This window comes from Lithobates pipiens, unplaced genomic scaffold, assembly GCF_037356315.1.
Source record: "Lithobates pipiens isolate NorthernLeopardFrog02 unplaced genomic scaffold, aLitPip1_a1.2 Scaffold_13, whole genome shotgun sequence".
NCBI lineage: Eukaryota > Metazoa > Chordata > Amphibia > Anura > Ranidae > Lithobates > Lithobates pipiens.
The window spans coordinates 521860036-521878726 of record NW_027507718.1 but is presented as its reverse complement, the minus strand read 5'-3'; the positions used below and the strand labels follow the sequence as shown (position 1 = coordinate 521878726).

At 43.1% G+C, this 18691-nt stretch overlaps 1 protein-coding gene across 1 annotated transcript; it reads right to left on the bottom strand.

Moving 5' to 3' along the window:
* Positions 1-16454: 16454 nt before the first annotated feature.
* LOC143975936 (vomeronasal type-2 receptor 26-like) lies at positions 16455-17357 on the bottom strand. The gene has a single exon (XM_077478468.1). The coding sequence runs from the start codon at positions 17343-17345 to the stop codon at positions 16455-16457; it is 891 nt and encodes a 296-aa protein (XP_077334594.1). The 5' UTR covers positions 17346-17357.
* Between the last annotated feature and the right edge of the window lie 1334 nt (positions 17358-18691).

The following is an 18691-nucleotide window of genomic DNA, read 5'->3' as shown; positions in this document are numbered from 1 at the left end:
TCTCGGAAATAATAACAACCATTACTACAAAAGAGGAGAGGGGGAAAGAAAATTGGAAGAGAAGAGAAGAGGGTTGCTAGAGGTGAGAAGAAGGGAGAAGGATTTTTGTGGAAATTGAGAGAAGGAAGGAAGAGGGGAAACTGAATAAGGACATCTGGTGATTGTCCCCCTTCGGTATTCCCAGACGAAACCCTGAATAAAATAGTAAATAGTAATAATAATCCACATGTAGATGTTTTAGTTGTATTGGTCCTAACAAATAACATTCTTAAGTACAATGTAGACATCTAAACAGTATCAAAAAGAGAGTTCTCTTTGAGATAGGTCTTAAAAAGATGGATAGGTATGGTTAACCATGGAGAGGTTTTGTGCTTGAAATGAGACCCTTTTCGGAAAATGAGAAGGAAGGTGAATTTAAGTAGGTTTTTTTGTGAAGATGCTAGACAGCATTCGATAAAGGATGACCATCTTTTTTTAAAATTTGTTATTGGACCATGTATGTTGGATCATGGCATCCAATTTTTCTTGACAGAGCAGGGTTTTGAGATTTCTTATCATTTCGGATAAGGTCGGAGGTGTGGAAGAGATCCAATGCTTAAAGATTTTTCTGCGGGCTATGAGTAGTCTGAGGAGCATCCATTGAAGATTTTCTTGGGGTATTATGTTAGAGGTAATTGGGGATTAATTTTTTGGTGATGGGTATCTGAACAAAAGAACCATAGGGTCTTTCTTGGGTTGGCAATTAGTCACTTCATGTATGAACTTAAGGATTGTGGACCAGTAGTTGTCAATCCATGGACAGAGCCAGAGGTGGTGAAGTATATGGAGTCAACACCACGGGCAGGTAGCTCCTGTGGTGGATCAGTGTTTCGATGAAAATGGGTAGTAGACCCTATGCATCAATTTGAACTGAGTTTCCATCCAGGATTTGTTTGGAATAATGTTTCTGGTGATGTTGTAGCCCGAGTAGGTCTGTTATCCAGGATTTAATCGAGGTGTTGTGTATGGGCTTTGTAAATGTCACATTTAGAGGGTGGTATATGCCTGTGATAGAGTGTTGATGTTCCGCAAGTAGTTTATCCAAGAAAGAGGGTTGGAATTTGATGTTTTTCTTTGGGCAGGTTTTTCTGATGAAATCTGAGTATTGTGAAACTTGTAGAAAGTGGTGGGTAGGTAGGTGGAATTCTTCCATAAAGAGGTGGAAGGGCTTAAGGGTACCATTTTCAGCATGATATAGAGAATATGCTTTGGTTGAAGTCCAAGGGGGAACACGGGGTTGCCTTGGGATGGAAGGAACTTGGATAAATAGGGTGAAAGACCCAACTTTTTTCTCACCTCCTTCCAGGCTATTATTGTGTCTCTGAAAAACAAGTTTGTTTGATATGGTTCGGGATTTGTTGCAGCGAGCTATGTAAGAGAGCGGATACATTTATTGGATGAACCATGTCAGATTCTAAACCATAGTTGGAGTATTTTGATGAATGTAAAATCCAATCCATTCCTGTTATCAGTAAACACGCTAGATTGTATACTCTAATGTTCGGAAGACTGTTCCCCCCCCCACACTCTTTGGGAGAATTCGTTTGGTCAAGGCTATTCTCGGTTTACCCTTTTTCCATAGAAAAGTTATAATTGCCTTTCAGTAATAATGGTAAAGTTTGTAGGGGGCATAAAAGGCAAGAAAAGCTGACCATTTTATAGAGCGTGCAACTCCCAAAGAGTGATAGTGGAAGGTTGGCCAGGCCTCCAATTCACCCACAATTTTTTAAATCAAAAAAGGATAGTTAAGATAGTAAAGAGAGGATGGTTCCTTACCTATTTTAATGCCTAGATAGGTGATTTGTTTCTTGCTTATGTGGAAGGGGGAGAAGGGCATCCATGAACATGTTGCACTTGTACCTAGAAGAAGGATTTTGCACTTGGCAAAGTTTATTTTCAGGCCAGAGCATTTACGAAAGGAGTTGAAAGTTGATTGTATGGCGGGTATATCTGTTTGGGGGGAAGTCGTGAATATCAAAATATCATCCGGCATTCCTTGAATGGGGTCTGTGGTGCTGAGATATCGTGAAAGGGGTTCAATGGCTAGATTAAATAGCAGGGGTGAGAGGGGACATCCCTATCTTGTTTCTTTATGTAACTGTATGGGGTTGTATTGTACTCCTGCAGGTATTACTGTGGCTGACGGTGCAGAATACAGGTTATGTATGAAGTGTTAGAAGGTGCCTGATATCTCTCAATTTTGCATCACTAAGGATAGCCATTGAAACCTAACATTATCAAAAGCCTTTTCGGCATCTATGGTAATGATTGCTATATCTTCAACGGGGTGTTGTTTTGCATATTTGGCTAGGCGGCTAGGACTTTTCTTAGATTGGATGAGGCTGACTTACCCTTGGTGAAGCCTGACTGCGCATGATGAATAAGAGATGGCATAATATTTGCTAATCGGGAGGCTATTATCGTACAGAGGATTTTGGAATCTATGTTTAGCAATGAAATTGGGCAGTATGACCCTGGGTTCCTTGGGTCCTTTCCTTTTTTTTGGCAATCAGTTTTATGTTTGCTTGATGTCCTGTCAGAAGGTATGGTCCCATATTGAATTGTAGACTGCTAGTAAAGAGTGGTAATTGTCTCTTTTATTACTTCATAAAATTTGGGTGTGGGCCTGGGGCTTTTCCAATTGGCAGGCCATTAATGGAAACCATGATTTCCTCTTTAGTGATTGGGATATTTAAAGTTTTTAATAGATCTGGGTTCATCCAGAGGAGGGACATTGAGTCTAACCATTTGCTTTTTTTGGTGGGATCTATAGATTGTTGGGAGATGTGGAAAGTGTACCATTGGGATTGTACAGGGCATTGATATGGGTGGGAAGGTATGTACTGTACCTTGGTAAGTCTGGCTAATAGCTTCCCTGCCTTATTTCTGTATTTGTGGTATTGTAGTTGAGTATGTATCATTTTCTAGATTATTTGCACAGGTATCAAAGAGGTCCTTGGCTTTCTGCCAATACTTACGATTTTATGGGGTGTTCTGCTCATTAACCACTTACAGACCGGACCATTTTGCTGGTCAAAGAACAGATCACTTTTTGAGATTCGGCACTGCGTTGCTTTAACTGACAATTGCGCGGTCGTGCGACATGGCTCCCAAACAAAATTGATGTCCTTTTTTTCCCCACAAATAGAGCTTTCTTTTGGTGGTATTTGATCACCCCTGCGGTTTTTATTTTTTGCGCTATAAACAAAAATAGAGCAACAATTTTGAAAAAAACGCATTATTTTTTACTTTTTGTTATAATAAATATCCCCCAAAAATATATAAAAACACATTTTTTTCCCTCAGTTTAGACCGATACGTATTCTTCTACATATTTTTGGTAAAAAAAAATCACAATAAGCGATTATTGATTGGTTTGCGGAAAAGTTATAGCGTTTACAAAATAGGGATAGTTTTATGGCATTTTTATTAATAATTTTTTATTATTTCTTTTTTTACTAGTAATGGCGCCGATCAGCGATTTTTATTGTGACTGCGACATTGCGGCGGACACATCGGACATTTTTGACACATTTTTGGGACCATTGACATTTATACAGTAATCACTGCTATATAAATGCAGTGATTCCTGTGTAAATGACACTGGCAGTGAAGGGGTTAACCAGTGGGTGGCAGTGTAGGGGTTAAGTGTTCCTAGAGGTGTGTTACTAACTGTGGGGGGGCTGGGCTTTCATTTAGTGAACACTGATCTCTGCTCCAATCACATGGAGCAGAGATCAGTGTCACTAGTTGCTAGGCAGAATGGGGAAATGCTGTTTACATGGCATTTCCTCCATTCAGCTGCCCCGTGAGATGATCGCGGGTAGGCCCGTGGCAATCGAGTCCGTGGGACCCGTGACCAGACTCACAGGGTCCCGACAGGCACGCGAGCGTGCCGCCGCTTGCGATGGCAGGACGGCATTGAAGATTGCACGTACCTGTACTCCAATATGCCTGCCCGTGCCATTCTGCCGACGTACATCGGCGTGCGTCGGCCGGGAACCGGTTAAGTCGCGTTTGGGCAGTTCGTATTCTGTCGCTGGCCTCTAGATATTGTTTTTGGGTGGTTTTCCTATAGGCCAATACAAAGGATATGATCCTTCCATGCATGAATGATTTGCCCGTCTCCCAGAACAAATGTGGGTTATCTGAAGCCGCGTACACACGGGCGGACTGTATGGCCTACTTAGTCCGCCGAAACACATTTCAGCAGACAGTCCGCTCGTGTGTGGGCTTCAGCGGACTTTTTCAGCGTGCAGTCTGGCGGACTAAGTATTTCGGAATGTTCGAAATACTGTCTGTCGTACTCGCATTTCGGCGGACAATCCGCCCGTGTGTATGCCAGTCCGCCGTACTTTTGAAATGAGCGGACTTTTCCCGCCCGGAGAAAAGTCCGCTCATTTCGAGCGGGTCTCCAGGTAGGCGGGGCCCGCAAGGCAGACGTCACTGGCCCCGCCGCCTGGTATGGACTTAAAGGGGAACCCCAACGCCGAAAAAAATCGGCGTGGGGGTCCCCCCCAAGTCCACAACAGACCCTTGTCCGAGGAGCACGCTACCCGGCCGGCCAGGAAAGGGGGGCGAGCGAGCACCCCCCCCTCCTGAGCCGTACCAGGCCACGTGCCCTCAACATGGGGGGGTGCCTTGGGGAAGGGGGGGGCCGCGCGGCCCCCCTACCCCAAAGCACCTTGTCCCCATGTTGATGAGGACAAGGGCCTCTTCCCGACAACCCTGGCCGTTGGTTGTCGGAGTCTGTGGGCGAGGGGCTTATCGGAAACCGGGAGCCCCCTTTACTAAGGGGGCCCCCGGATACCGGCCCCCCACCCTATGTGAATGAGTATGGGGTACAATGTACCCCTACCCATTCACCTGTAAAATAAAAGTACAAAAAAAAAAACACAACACACAAGATAAAATACTTTATTGCACAGCTCCGGGGGTCTTCCGTCTTCGGGGGTCTTCTCGCCGGACTCCTCCGCTATCTTCTTGTAGCTCTTTTGCTAGCCGAGGAGTCTGGCTTTCTTCCTCGCCGCCGGCCTCTTCTCCCTACTTCGGGGGTCTTGTCCCCCTCTTCGGTTCTTCTGCCGGGCCACCGCGCCTTCTTCTAGCTCTTTTACAGGCGGTGGCCCGGTCTTCTGTCGCCGCCGCCGCCGCCCGTTCTTCTTCTTCTTCTTCTTCTCCTTCTTCTTCTCCAGGAGATGTTGACACGACGCTCTCTCCGGCCACAATGCCAGGGCCGCGCTGCGCGGCCACTTATATAGGGACAAGGGGCGGTGTCACATGGCTTTATGTCACATGGGTTGGTCACATGGGTTGATGTCACATGGAGACCATGACATTGTAAGGGGGCGGGGTCACCATGTGACACCAACCCATGTGACATAAAGCCATGTGACACCGCCCCTTGTCCCTGGCATTCCGGCCGGAGAGATCGTCGAGGCAACATCTCCAGGAGAAGAAGAAGAAGAAGAACGGGCGGCGGCGACAGAAGACCGGGCCACCGCCTGTAAAAGAGCTAGAAGAAGGCGCGGTGGCCCGGCAGAAGAACCGAAGAGGGGGACAAGACCCCCGAAGTCGGGAGAAGAGGCCGGCGGCGAGGAAGAAAGCCAGACTTCTCCGCTAGCAAAAGAGCTACAAGAAGATAGCGGAGGAGTCCGGCGAGAAGACCCCCGAAGACGGAAGACCCCCGGAGCTGTGCAATAAAGTATTTTATCTCGTGTGTTGTGTTTTTTTTTGTACTTTTAATTTACAGGTGAATGGGTAGGGGTACATTCCCATACTCATTCACATAGGGTGGGGGGCCGGTATCCGGGGGCCCCCTTAGTAAAGGGGGCTCCCGGATTCCGATAAGCCCCCCGCCCGCAGACCCCGACAACCAACGGCCAGGGTTGTCGGGAAGAGGCCCTTGTCCTCATCAACATGGGGACAAGGTGCTTTGGGGTGGGGGGGCCGTGCGCCCCCCCTTCCCCAAGGCACCCCCCCATGTTGAGGGCACGCGGCCTGGTACGGCTCAGGAGGGGGGGCGCTCGCTCGCCCCCCTTTCCTGGCCGGCCGGGTAGCGTGCTCGGACAAGGGTCTGTTGTGGACTTGGGGGGGGCCCCCACGCCGATTTTTTTCGGCGTTGGGGTTCCCCTTTAAGTCCATACCAGGCGGCGGGGCCAGCGACGTCTCCTTCGCGGGCCCCGCCTACCTGGAGACCCGCTCGAAATGAGTGGACTTTCCGCCTCGTGTGTGGGCGAGTCCATTCATTTCAAAAGTAGGGCGGATAGTACGGCGGACTTAGTACGCCGTATTAGTCCGCTCAAAAAGTGCCGTGTGTGGTCAAGTCCGTTCATTCGAAAGTATGACGGACTGTCCGTCGGATTGTATGACGGACTAAGTAGGCCATACAGTCCGCCCGTGTGTATGCGGCTTTAATGTGAGCTATTGTGGGCATATTCCAGCCATACATTGTATAACATTTTTTTTTAAACTGTCATTTTGGTTTAAGTGTGCCAGGAAGAGCTATTGTCTATAGGCTGGGCGGGTCCAGAGATTATGTAGGGTGACCGAGATAGGGGAATAGTCTGATATGACCATGTTGTGGATAAATGAATCTCTAACATTATAGAGGGTGGGGGGGGTGCAGAGGAAGTAGTCAAGTCTGGCAAAAGAGTTATGGACTGGAGAGAAGTAGGTGAACTCTTTATCCAGAGGATGGTGTATTCTCCATGTATCTCTCAATTGAAGGGCATTTACCATGTGGTAGAAGTGGGTGATCTGGTCCCGTGTAGTTTATCTTGGTCTATAGTGGGGATTAGATCTATCTTCATTATTGTTAATGAATGAATTGAAATCACCCCTATGAGGTTGGGAAAGCTGGTCTTGTTTGCTAGTTGGGATGTTAGGTCTATAAAGTAGGATTTGTCCAGAGAATTAGTGGCATAGATATTAGTTATCCTTACTTCTCTTGTCAGGAATCTGAGGTGAATTAAAACTAACCTGCCATCCTCATATTTGTCGACGGACACTAAATCGTATTTTAATTTTTCATGTAAACGTATAAACATACCTGCCTTGCGTCCCTTGGATGCTGAACTTATCACCTTTCCTACCCATAGCTTCTTCATTTAGAAGAAGTTGCTTTCCACCAGGTATGTCTCCTGGAGCAATGCTATGTCTGATTTTAATCTTTTTAGATGTCTGAGCCCCTTAACATTCCAGAATGTTATTTGTAGAGTGTTCATGGATCAGATAAGGGTAAAATAGTGTATGAGGTTGTATGTGGAGTTTACCTGTGTTAAATGACCGATGATAACAGAATAATACTGAGAAACCAAAAATTTTGAGACTTCACTTTTTTTCCGTATGCATTTTCACCACCGGTTGAACCGCTAGCCCGCAGGCCAGAAAGATGTAAGGCCACGTACACACGAGGGGACTGTTCGCTGAAACAAAGTTTCAGCGGAAAGTTTTTCGGAATTTCCGAAAAACTTTGTTCAGCAGACTGTTCGCTGAAACTGTCCGCTGAAAGCCCACACACGAGCGGACTGTCCGCCGAAACACTGTTCAGCGGACAAAGTTGGGCGAACAGTCCCCGCGTGTGTACGCAGCCTAAGAGTGAGATTGGGCACTACTCCACTGATGAAGTGGTAGATTAATTAGTGGCCATCCACGTTTCCTTGGCTTCTGAATTCATTAGTGGGTAGAACAAGTGGTGAAGGTTCATATAACCTCTCCTGTGGGAAGAAACATTGTAAGGTCTGGTAGCAGAAACAATAACTGAGAACAGATCATACACTGATGAAACAGCACATGTATCTATTAAATCACCTTATAAAACTCAACTGACAGGTATCGTGTGATAGGTCTAGGTTCAGACTTTTTTGTCTGTCCTAGAGGCTATAGACTCCTGGAAAGCTGGAGCTCAAAGGATATATTTACCCACACACCAATGAATGTGAGGTGCCTGTCAGAGGGCAAGTTCAGCGATGATCAGGCTGGTCAATTGAAGAGATGGCCTTTAGATGTTTTGGGGGTTCCTTCCTGGAGCTCCTTTGCTCTCTAGGCACATGTTTCACTTTGTCTGCGTAGGTTTCAGATGTGGTTTGTCTGCGTGAAAGTGAGCGCAGAAAGGCGTTTGCCATTTCTGGAGATTAAAAGGTGAGCTGTTCTCCATACGGGGGTTGTAGACGAAGAATTGCCAGGTAGGCTAAATTGAAACGGATGTTCCTACTGTATACCTCTGCACACATGGGTTGGAATTGCTGTGAAAATTTGCAGCTTGTGACCCTCTATCACCACGGAGCATGCTTTCTGAAAGCTCTGCAACATGTCTATGCGATTGGCATGGTTGAGATATTTTGCTATTATTGGTCTTGGGTGCTTGCGATCATTTTCAGGGGCCCCGATCTGGTGAGCCCTTTCCACGGTGCATCAGTGATTTATACTGAGGGATTCTGGAAGGGGGCAGGTGCATAGATCTAGGAGTAAGCCATGTTTGTGGGATTCAGGGAGGCAGATTAGCCTCAGATTGTTACTTCTGGAGTGATTCTACAGGTCCTACATTCGATCCTGCAGATGTTGCTGAGCCTGGATGTATTTCTCCATGGCTGTGCTCATATTATATTGGTCATCTTCTATTGAAGATATATGCTGTTCAGCTTCTGTCAGCCTCTGTAAGTGTTCTACCAGTTCTTTCTACAGCTGCATTATGCCTGCTGACACCGCTCTATCTACTATGGCTGTGATGGTGGGGGAAAGCAGATCTGCCACCGGCTGAGTGATCTTATCAAAGGAGCTATATGTCTAATTGGATTCCGATACAACTAGCTTCCATGTCCTCATAGGAAGTCTCTCTTTCACTGAGGTTACCTTGGTTTTTTCAATGGTGTTTGCTCTGTGAGAGAGATGAGGGACATGCTGCGGTGGCCATCATAGGTTTCCCTGGAGCTCCTAAGGGAGAAGGAGAAGTGTCCCTCGAGAGAGATCACGGCTGTGTGAGGTACCGTTCCATCTACGGCAATGCTGGGGGTGGGTGAGGGTCTTCCTGTTAGTTGAGAGCTGCCCCGAGGTTTAGTATGCTGATTTCTCTGCGGTCTGAGGGGAGCCACTGCTCTCCCTGTCCCTCAGATACGGTGCCGGAAGCGGAAGTTGTCAAGTCTTTTGAATATGTCATTTTTTTTCTACAAGTTTTTTGTTTTACAAGTGATCGCTCTGTCATTTGACAGAGCAATCACATGGTAAACAGCCGCTGTCAGAGGCCATTTACAGTGATCCGTGATGCGTCACGGATACTCCAATGTGCACTCCCCAGGGGGTGGACGTCAATGTACGCCCTCCCAGAGTTATCGAGCAGCGCTCTAACCATCATTCGGCTATAGCTCAGTTGTTAAGTGGTTAATGCATTTTATGTGGGTAAAACAAAATGTAAATTTTGGAAAAGCATCTAAGATCATGTGAATGATACACAGGTAGTCATTTAGAAAACTCTGCGGCTCGCCATTTTGCCTTTGTTCATAAGTATAAGTCTGGGGTCTTAAAGTTTGTAGCATTGGAATGGATTCACCCACATTCTAGAAGGGGGAATAAAATGAATTTACAAAAAGAATGCAGATGGATCTATTATTTAAAATCATGCAATAGGCCCGGCCTTAACCTCCCTGGCGGTACGATTATTTCGGATTTTAGGTGCTAAAAGCGGTACCATTATTTTGCATGAAAATTTGGCGTTTTATATTGTAGTCCTGTAATTCTTAGGAATAACTCACTTACAGTGGTGTGAAAAAGTGTTTGCCCCCTTCCTCATTTCCTGTTCCTTTGCATGTTTGTTACACTTAAGTGTTTCGGAACATCAAACCAATTTAAACAATAGTCAAGGACAACACAAGTAAACACAAAATGCAATTTGTAAATGAAGGTGTTTATTATTAAAGGTGGAAAAAAAATCCAAACCATCATGGCCCTGTGTGAAAAAGTGATTGCCCCCTAAACCTAATAACTGGTTGGGCCACCCTTAGCAGCAACAACTGCAACCAAGCGTTTGCGATAACGCGCAATGAGGCTTTTACAGCATCCTGGAGGAATTTTGGCCCACTCATCTTTGCAGAATTGTCCTAATTCAGTTACATTAGAGGGTTTTCGAGCATGAACGGTCTTTTTAAGGTCATACCACAACATCTCAATAGGATTCAGGTCAGGACTTTGGCTAGGCCACTCCAAAGTCTTCATTTTGTTTTTCTTCAGCCATTCGGTGGTGGACTTGCTGGTGTGTTTAGGATCATTGTCCTGCTGCAGAACCCAAGTTCGTTTCAGCTTGAGTACACGAACAGATGGTCGGACATTCTCCTTCAGGATCTCTTGGTAGACAGCAGAATTCATAGTTCCTTTTATCACGGCAAGTCTTCCAGGTCCTGAAGCAGCAAAACAGCCCCAGACCATCACACTACCACCACCATATTTTACTGTTGGTATAATGTTCTTTTTCTGAAATGCAGTGTTCCTTCTACGCCAGATATACTTGGACACACACCTTCCAAAGAGTTCCACTTTTGTCTCATCGGTCCACAGAATGTTGTCCCAAAAGTCTTGGGGATCATCAAGATGTGTTGTGGAGAAATTGAGACGAGCTTTGATGTTCTTTTTGCTCAGCAGTGGTTTTCTCCTTGGAACTCTGCCATGCAGGCCATTTTTGCCCAGTCTTTTCTTGATGGTGGAGGCATGAACGCTGACCTTAACTGAGGCAAGTGAGGCCTGCAGTTCCTTGGACGTTGTTGTGGGGTCTTTTGTGACCTCTTGGATGAGTCGTCGCTGCGCTCTTGGGGTAATTTTGGGCGGCCGGCCACTCCTGGGAAGGTTCACCACTGTTCCATGTCTTCGCCATTTGTGGATAATGGCTCTCACTGTGGTTCGCTGGATTCCCAAAGCTTTGGAAATGGCTTTATAACCCTTTCCAGACTGATAGATCTCAATTACTTTCTTTCTCAATTGTTCCTGAATTTCTTTGGGTCTCGGCATGATGTGTAGCTTTTAAGGATCTTCTGGTGGACCTTACTGTGTCAAGCAGCTCCTATTTAAGTGATGCCTTGATTGTGAACAGATGTGGCAATAATCAGGCCTGGGTGTGGCTAGAGAAATTGAACTCAGGTGTGGACAACCACAGTTATAGTATGTTTTAACAAGGGGGGCAATCACGTTTTCACACAGGGCCATGATGGTTTGGATTTTTTTTCACCTTTAATAATAAACACCTTCATTTACAAATTGCATTTTGTGTTTACTTGTGTTGTCCTTGACTATTGTTTAAATTGGTTTGATGTTCCGAAACACTTAAGTGTGACAAACATGCAAAGGAACAGGAAATGAGGAAGGGGGCAAACACTTTTTCACACCACTGTAAATCTGTCCAAACCAGAGTCTAACAGACATCCCGGGTATAATAAAGTTTGAAAAATGAAATCATAAATTATAATATAATAAATAATTATAAATAATTGTACCAAATAATAATATAACAATAATAAAAATTATTCAATAATGTAATCAAATCAAAAACATAGAAATTTGCTCAGTTGCAGAATTGTCACTGTCATTACTTTTCAATATTTGATGACGGATCTCCCCACAAATCACTATCCCTATCACTGCGAGTGATTCCAATTTATTATAGCTGTTTTCTATTTTTGATGTAAAGGGACAGTTTTGGTTGCTATGGACAATCTCCAGTTTCCAGGCATAAAGAACAGTTTTTATAATATAAAACTGCATGCAGGACACTGGGCAGACCACTAGGGACAAAGGGAATGTGAAATAATTACATACAGCAATGCAATCTGTAAGATTACATTATACTGTATGTATACTGTGTGTTTCACTTTTTGAATTTGGCGCCGATCTCCGTCCCCGTGCGTCGCAACGCTCGCAGGGAACGGAGATTGGCGATGTGATAGATCGAGCGAGACACGGCTCGCTCGCACAGTGGGGGGAAATCGCTGGATCCAAGGGAGAAGGTAAGTAAACCTCCTCCTGGATCCAGCGATGCGGTACCGAGTCTGGCTCGGGGTTACCGCTTTTAGTATAAAAATTCCACCCCGAGCCAGACTCAGGAAGACCATCAGGGGGGTTAATGAACAAGAAGGCCAATGAATATTATTATTTTTTTATTATTTTGTTAGTCCTTTATGCTCATTTTTGGGTTGGGTTTTTTTTTTTTTGCTTGTCCCCCTCCATGTTTCTGATTGTCCTGGGCCGTGGTTTGGACAGCCCTCTTTCTTCTTTCTTCTGAGACCTCTTATGTGGCTCTTTGTAGGACGTTATATATCATGTTTGGCACTTGGGGTTGGTGGTCGGCGCCAACCTGCTGTTTGTGGTTAAGTTTGGTTATTTTTAGTTAATGCACGCTCGCCTTGATCAAATGGTTCCTCATGTGCATCATCTATCTATGACGGATGTGTGACTTTCAGTTTCCACGCATCAATCGGTTCTCAGAAATTTGTGGGTGGGACGTTTTGGGGTGCGGAGAAGCATTCCACTCAGTGCCTCCGATTACTGTGGGGGGCGGGTTGAGGCATGTGGTCGATTTCCTGGGATATCCATCTTTAAGAGGCTAGGGGTGAGATATCAGTAAAATAATATACTTTGTTTCTCTTGCTGATATAAAACCTGGATAATCCTTGTTACACTGGCTGGCTGATGTATATTTGGTGCTTTTTAGGTGAGATGACACGTCTGGTTTATGTCTATGTTGCCCCCCCACCATTTGTAAATATGGCAAAGGAAAGGTTTTCTAATTGTGGCTTTGGAACTCTCCATATTTTTGATATAGAGAGCTTGTGGATCCTGAAGAAGCACTGGACTTATGCGAAATGTGTTGGTCCTTTAGGCTCAATATTTTGGATATATATATATATATATATATATATATATACACAATTTATAATATGGATCAATTTTTAATAAGGACAATTATATTTTAAGTCATTATAAAGATGTTTTTTGTTTTTTTCGCTATAGTTTTTCACTGTGCTCAAACATCTCTGCACATACATTTTTCCCCAGACATGTACTAATTTATCTCATTCGTGGTATATTGTTTACCCTTATATATGTGTATGTATTGAATGCTTTATCAAACACTTTGTAATAATATTTTTTTTTGTTTTGTTAAGTAACCATGCTGATTGCAATACCTATTAACATTATTACTTTAGGATCCAGTGCTTTCCCTTCTCCCCTCCCTCCTGAGTATTCTCATACATAGGGTACACTCCTGAGCGATAATGAGGAAATTAGACCTCTTTGTGCCTCAGAAGAGGATGGAGATTTGTATCTGTTTCCTTATAAATGTTTTTATTATTTCATTGTAAACTTGCTATGAGTAAGGCTCATGCCGAAACGCGTCAGTGGTTTGCTTTTTAATGCTCCTATGTAGCCAATACATTTTTGCAAAAAGGACTTTGGAGTTGCCGGCTCTTCTGTCTTGTATATAATAATAAAGATTTATTGTTTCTTTTTAACCATCATTTCTATTTTGGGTATTGTGTGACAATCAAACATCTCCCATTCCAGGCTCCCTTGTTGGAAACTTGGGGTTTCTTTTTCCCCTTTGTTTATAACGTTGTAATAGGGATCAACTGGTTTAGGATTTTAAAGGTGCAAAGATGCAACAACAAAGGTAGAAATAAATATATACAAATGTATTTAACCACTTCAGCCCCGGAAGATTTGGCTGCTCAATGACCAGGCCATTTTTTGCGATTCAGCACTGCGTTGCTTTAATTGACAATTGCGCAGTCGTGTGCTTCTGTACCCAAACAAAATTGACGTCCTTTTTTTCCCCACAGATAGAGCATTCTTTTGGTGGTATTTTTGCTATAATAAATATCCCAATTTTTATTTTTTTCTTAAAGTCATTTTTTTCCTCAGGTTAGGCCGATATGTATTCTTCTAAATATTTTTGAAAAAAAAATCGCAATAAGCGTATATTGATTGGTTTGTGCAAAAGTTCTAGCATCTACAAAATAGGGGATATATTTTTAGCATTTTTATTATTATTTTTTTTTTTACTAGTAAGCGATTTTTATCAGCACCACGATTTTGCGGCGGACACATCGGACACTTTAGACACATTTTTGGAACCAGTGACAATTATACAGCGATCAGTGCTAGAAAAATGCAATGATTACAGTATAAATGTCACTGACAGTGAAGGGGTTAACACTAGGGGGCGATCAAGGGGTTAACTGTGTTCTGTGTGTGTTCTAACTTTGGGGGGGATGGGACTTACTAGGAGAGATGACAGATCATAATCAGTATGAACACACGATCAGCCTCCTCTCCCCTGAGAGAACCAAGATCTGTTTACACACAGATCCCGATTCTCGCTCTCTGTCACGAGCGATTGCAGGTCCCTGGATGGGACTGACTAGGAGAGATGACAGATCGGTGTTCATAATCAGTTTTAGCATTTATTATTATTTTTTTTATTTTTTTTACTAGTAATGGCAGTAAACAGTGATTTATATCAGGACCACGATTTTGAGGCGGACACATCGGACACTTTAGACACATTTTTGGAACCAGTGACAATTATACAGAGATCAGCGCTATAAAAATGCAATGATAACAGTATAAATGTCACTGACAGTGAAGGGGTTAACACTAGGGGGCGATCAAGGGGTTAACTATGTTCCGTGTGTATTCTAACTGTGGGGGGATGGGACTTACTAGGAGAGATGACAGATCATAATCAGTATGAACACACAATGAGCCTCCTCTCCCCTGAGAGAACCAAGATCTGTTTCCACACACAGATCCCGATTCTCGCTCTGTTACGAGCGATTGCGGGTGCCTGGCAGGCATCGCGCCCACTGGGCATTCGCATTGGCTCCAGCGGCATGACTCCGACAGAGCGCGCATCCCTCTAGTGGTCAAAAGGCAAAGCGAAGTAAGCTAACATTGTTTTGCCCAGGGGAGCCAACCAGCCTCAGTAAAACTGCGGCGGCTGGTCCAGATGTGGTTGAAAAGCATTAAAAACAATATAAAGACATAAAAATGTCTGATATGATGATACAATACATAGACAGGTGCAGGATGATTAGATCTCATAGACCTCTTAGATCTCACGTTGTAATAGGGATAGTGTCAGGTTTTTTTCTTTTAATATAAAACCTTCCTTTAAAAAATGATGTCCCACAATGACAATCATGTTGTCCAGAGATGTAGATCTACATTTACATCATTCACAATGACCCCCCCCCCCCCGCTACTCCCATTGCAAATGACAGCTCCTCTGTGCAGCTGGAATATAAGTGCAGTGCCAGGGAACCTGGATGATGTAATTGACCAAATATGATTATGTCCTTATATGGTTACTGATGAGACGTGGGATCCCAGGCAGATTTTTACAAGCTTGCTCGGATTTGTCATTAAGTGATTGCTTACTGACTTGATCAGTTGGAGATTTGGGCAGGTGGACAATCTTGCCAAATCTGCCCATTTTGTTCATCCATTTGCTGAACGGCCAACAGGCTGGGTTTGGGCCAAACTCGTATTTAACCCAAAGCTCATCTCTATTTATGAGTGGGTACATGTTGCTGTTATACACTGTCTTGAAAATAAGTCTATAATTGACAGTGAGTACCTGGTACCTATTGTTTTTGTGTTGGTACCAGATTGTTATATACAAACATCCTTCTTGGATTGTATGGAGAAAATGAATTTTCCCTTATAGCAGCAGCATTTATATAATTATAAAATTTATATGAGGAGAAAATGCGTTTTTATTCCATTAAGAAAATATTATTTAAAATGAAGTAATCGTATCAATTAAAATGTGAACTTACTGTAAACATGCTCATTTAAACATTTATTTAGTATTAGAGAAATATTTTAGAATGCACCAGGCAAAATGTACTTGTTCATATAGACATCTACATATCTGAAGCAACCCTGTCCAAAATACTTTACAAACAGTTTATAAAAGAATATGTTTAATGGAAGGTTCTGGAATGCAGTGAGTGAAATCTTCTCTCTCTCGGAGATATGGGTAGCGCTGGTGTCATACTTTAGGATCATTTGGAAACTATGCTGCCCTCTGATCACAGTGGTTCCTCCCTGCTAAGTGATTACTTTGTTCTGTAGTAGGCCAGTAGTAGGAACCATTACACCAAGCAGGGGACAAGGTCTGCAACAAATCCACAGTGTTGGATACCAGTGGTGTCCAAAGCTCTTCAAGAAAACAAAAAATTATACTAACTGCCCATTGGAAGAGTAAGTATTAATAATTAAACTTTAACAGTATTCATTCTCATCCTAATACATTAGTAAAATACTACAATTTACAATGATATAGATAGAACTATAATGTTAGCTCTATATATTATAGATAATATTTTTATTTCCAAGGGTCATCTAACATAAAAAAAATATATAAATATATATTATCCTTTATTTTCAAGCAAACCTGTTTTTGTATTCAGGTCAGGCTTGAACAGGATTATGTAGCATTTTGGGAAAAATATACAGCCAAGAAGTCCAGAACTTGATGCCAATATAGCAAAAACCTCCACAGACACCATGTCTTTCCCTTTAGTGCTCAGATAGGCCGGGATCATGGCAATCCAGACACTGCAGAACACCAGCATGCTGAAGGTGATGTACTTGGCCTCATTAAAACTGTCTGGCAATGTTTTGGCTAAAAAAGCTATAATGAAACTCACAGCTGCCAGAAGCCCCATATATCCCAGGACAGAGTAGAAGCCGATAACTGAACCCTCATTACACTGAATGATGATCTTTCCCTGATAAGAGTGAGTGTCTTTATCCTGGAATGGAGGAGAAATGGATAGCCAAGAAACACAGATTATTACTTGAAGCAGTGAAAACATGCAAATGATAAAATTGGGCAGCTTGGCTCCCATCCATTTCCTCCAAGGACTCCCAGGTTTGGTGGCTTTAAAAGCAATACACACCATGATACTTTTGGCAAGTAGAGAAGAGACAGCAACTGAGAAGATGACACCGAAAGAGGTCACACGTAGCATGCAGGTTACATCTACTGGACGTCCGAGGAACAAGAAGACACAGAGGAAGCTCAGCATGATGGAGACCAGGAGAAGATAGCTCAGGTTCCGGTTATTAGCTTTAACAATGGGGGTGTCCTGGTAATGTATAAATATCCCCAATATTAAACCAGTCAGAAGACAACAGAGGATGGAGAGAGACGAAAATACTGCAACAATTGTATCATCAGTGTAGGAAAGAAATTCCACCAATTTGGGAAGACACCGATCCTTCTTCTCATTTGGCCATTCATCATCAGGACATTTCATGCAGTTTTCACTGTCTGAAGGAAGGAAAATACAAACACAATGAGCCTCTGTGCCAAAGTTTCTGAGTTAAAAAAAATATCCTTGCCTTACCGCTAGCAGCTGGATTTTCAACAGTGCATTGTGGGAGAGTAAAATAAAATAAACAAATGCACTTATATTGTAGAGATATATTTCACATTAGATAGATAGATAGATAGATAGATAGATAGATAGATAGATAGATAGATAGAGGGCTGGACTGGGACTCACATTTGGCCCTGGACTTCATTCAGACTGGCCCACTTTATTGCAGGAACAGTGCTACAGCCTCATTGGCTGGAATTTCAGGAACCGGTATTGCTGCACAGTAGGGCTCGAACATTGCCTGTTCGCCTGTTTCCGAACAGTGAACAATTTGGGGTGTTCGTGGCAAATTTGAAAAGCCGCGGAACACCCTGTACAAGTCTATGGGAGAAATCCCCATAGACAGCGGTCCCACTTCTGCACCAGATGGAACAATATAGGGGCTAACAAGGATCCCCCCTTTTAACTTGGATCATTTTGGGAGAACTTGTTCCCACCTCTTTTGCACTTTGATGCTGCTGGAAGTTACAACTTCATTTTAAAGAATACGGGGTACCAGAACCCCTTCCTATGCCGTCTCTGGCCACTCCATACTACATGGTATCTGGGGCCTCTATGCTAGACTGCAGGCATATACATAGATTGAAGTGTCTTCCTGAATTGAAAACTGGTTACTTTATTCTATTTCAGAAAAACGTTCTCTGGTTATCTTCCCTCTTCCCTCTGCTACATTTCTCTTGGGGCATACCCATGAAGAAACAAAATTGTTAAAGCTCCTGAAGAAGCATTCAAAAATGCGAAACATGTAGAGCGCCACAATATATTTAAGTTTTAGTTTCATACCTGATATCCTGTCTCATTTACTCCTTGTATATTTGTATTTTTTTTGGATACTTATATGGAAATGAATATAAACTCTGTGTAGACTGTATAAATCTTGACAGGATATTTAGTTAAGACTTGATGTGTTTTCCCTTGTTTTTGTTTTCATGCTTAAATTTTTTTTAAAAAAAATCTTTTTTAAAAATAAATAATAGTTTTGAATATATTGTTTTCTCTTTTCATTTTGCCTAAAAAGTCCAAACAGAACCAACACTTCTTTTTGAGGTCTTTTGTGTGTAGGTTTTTTCTTGTTTTCCCCCTTTCCTTTTCCCTAATAATATATTTTTTCAAAGTATGGGAGAAATCTAAAGCGCTAATTTTAAAGGCTTATATGCAAGTTATTGTCCTAAAAAGTGTTTGGGGACCCGGGTCCTGCCCCAGGGGACATCGTATCAATGCAA

Excerpts from the sequence above, each read along its gene's own strand:
- LOC143975936 (XM_077478468.1), bottom strand. The coding sequence starts at position 17,345 with ATGAAATGTCCTGATGATGAATGGCCAAATGAGAAGAAGGATCGGTGT.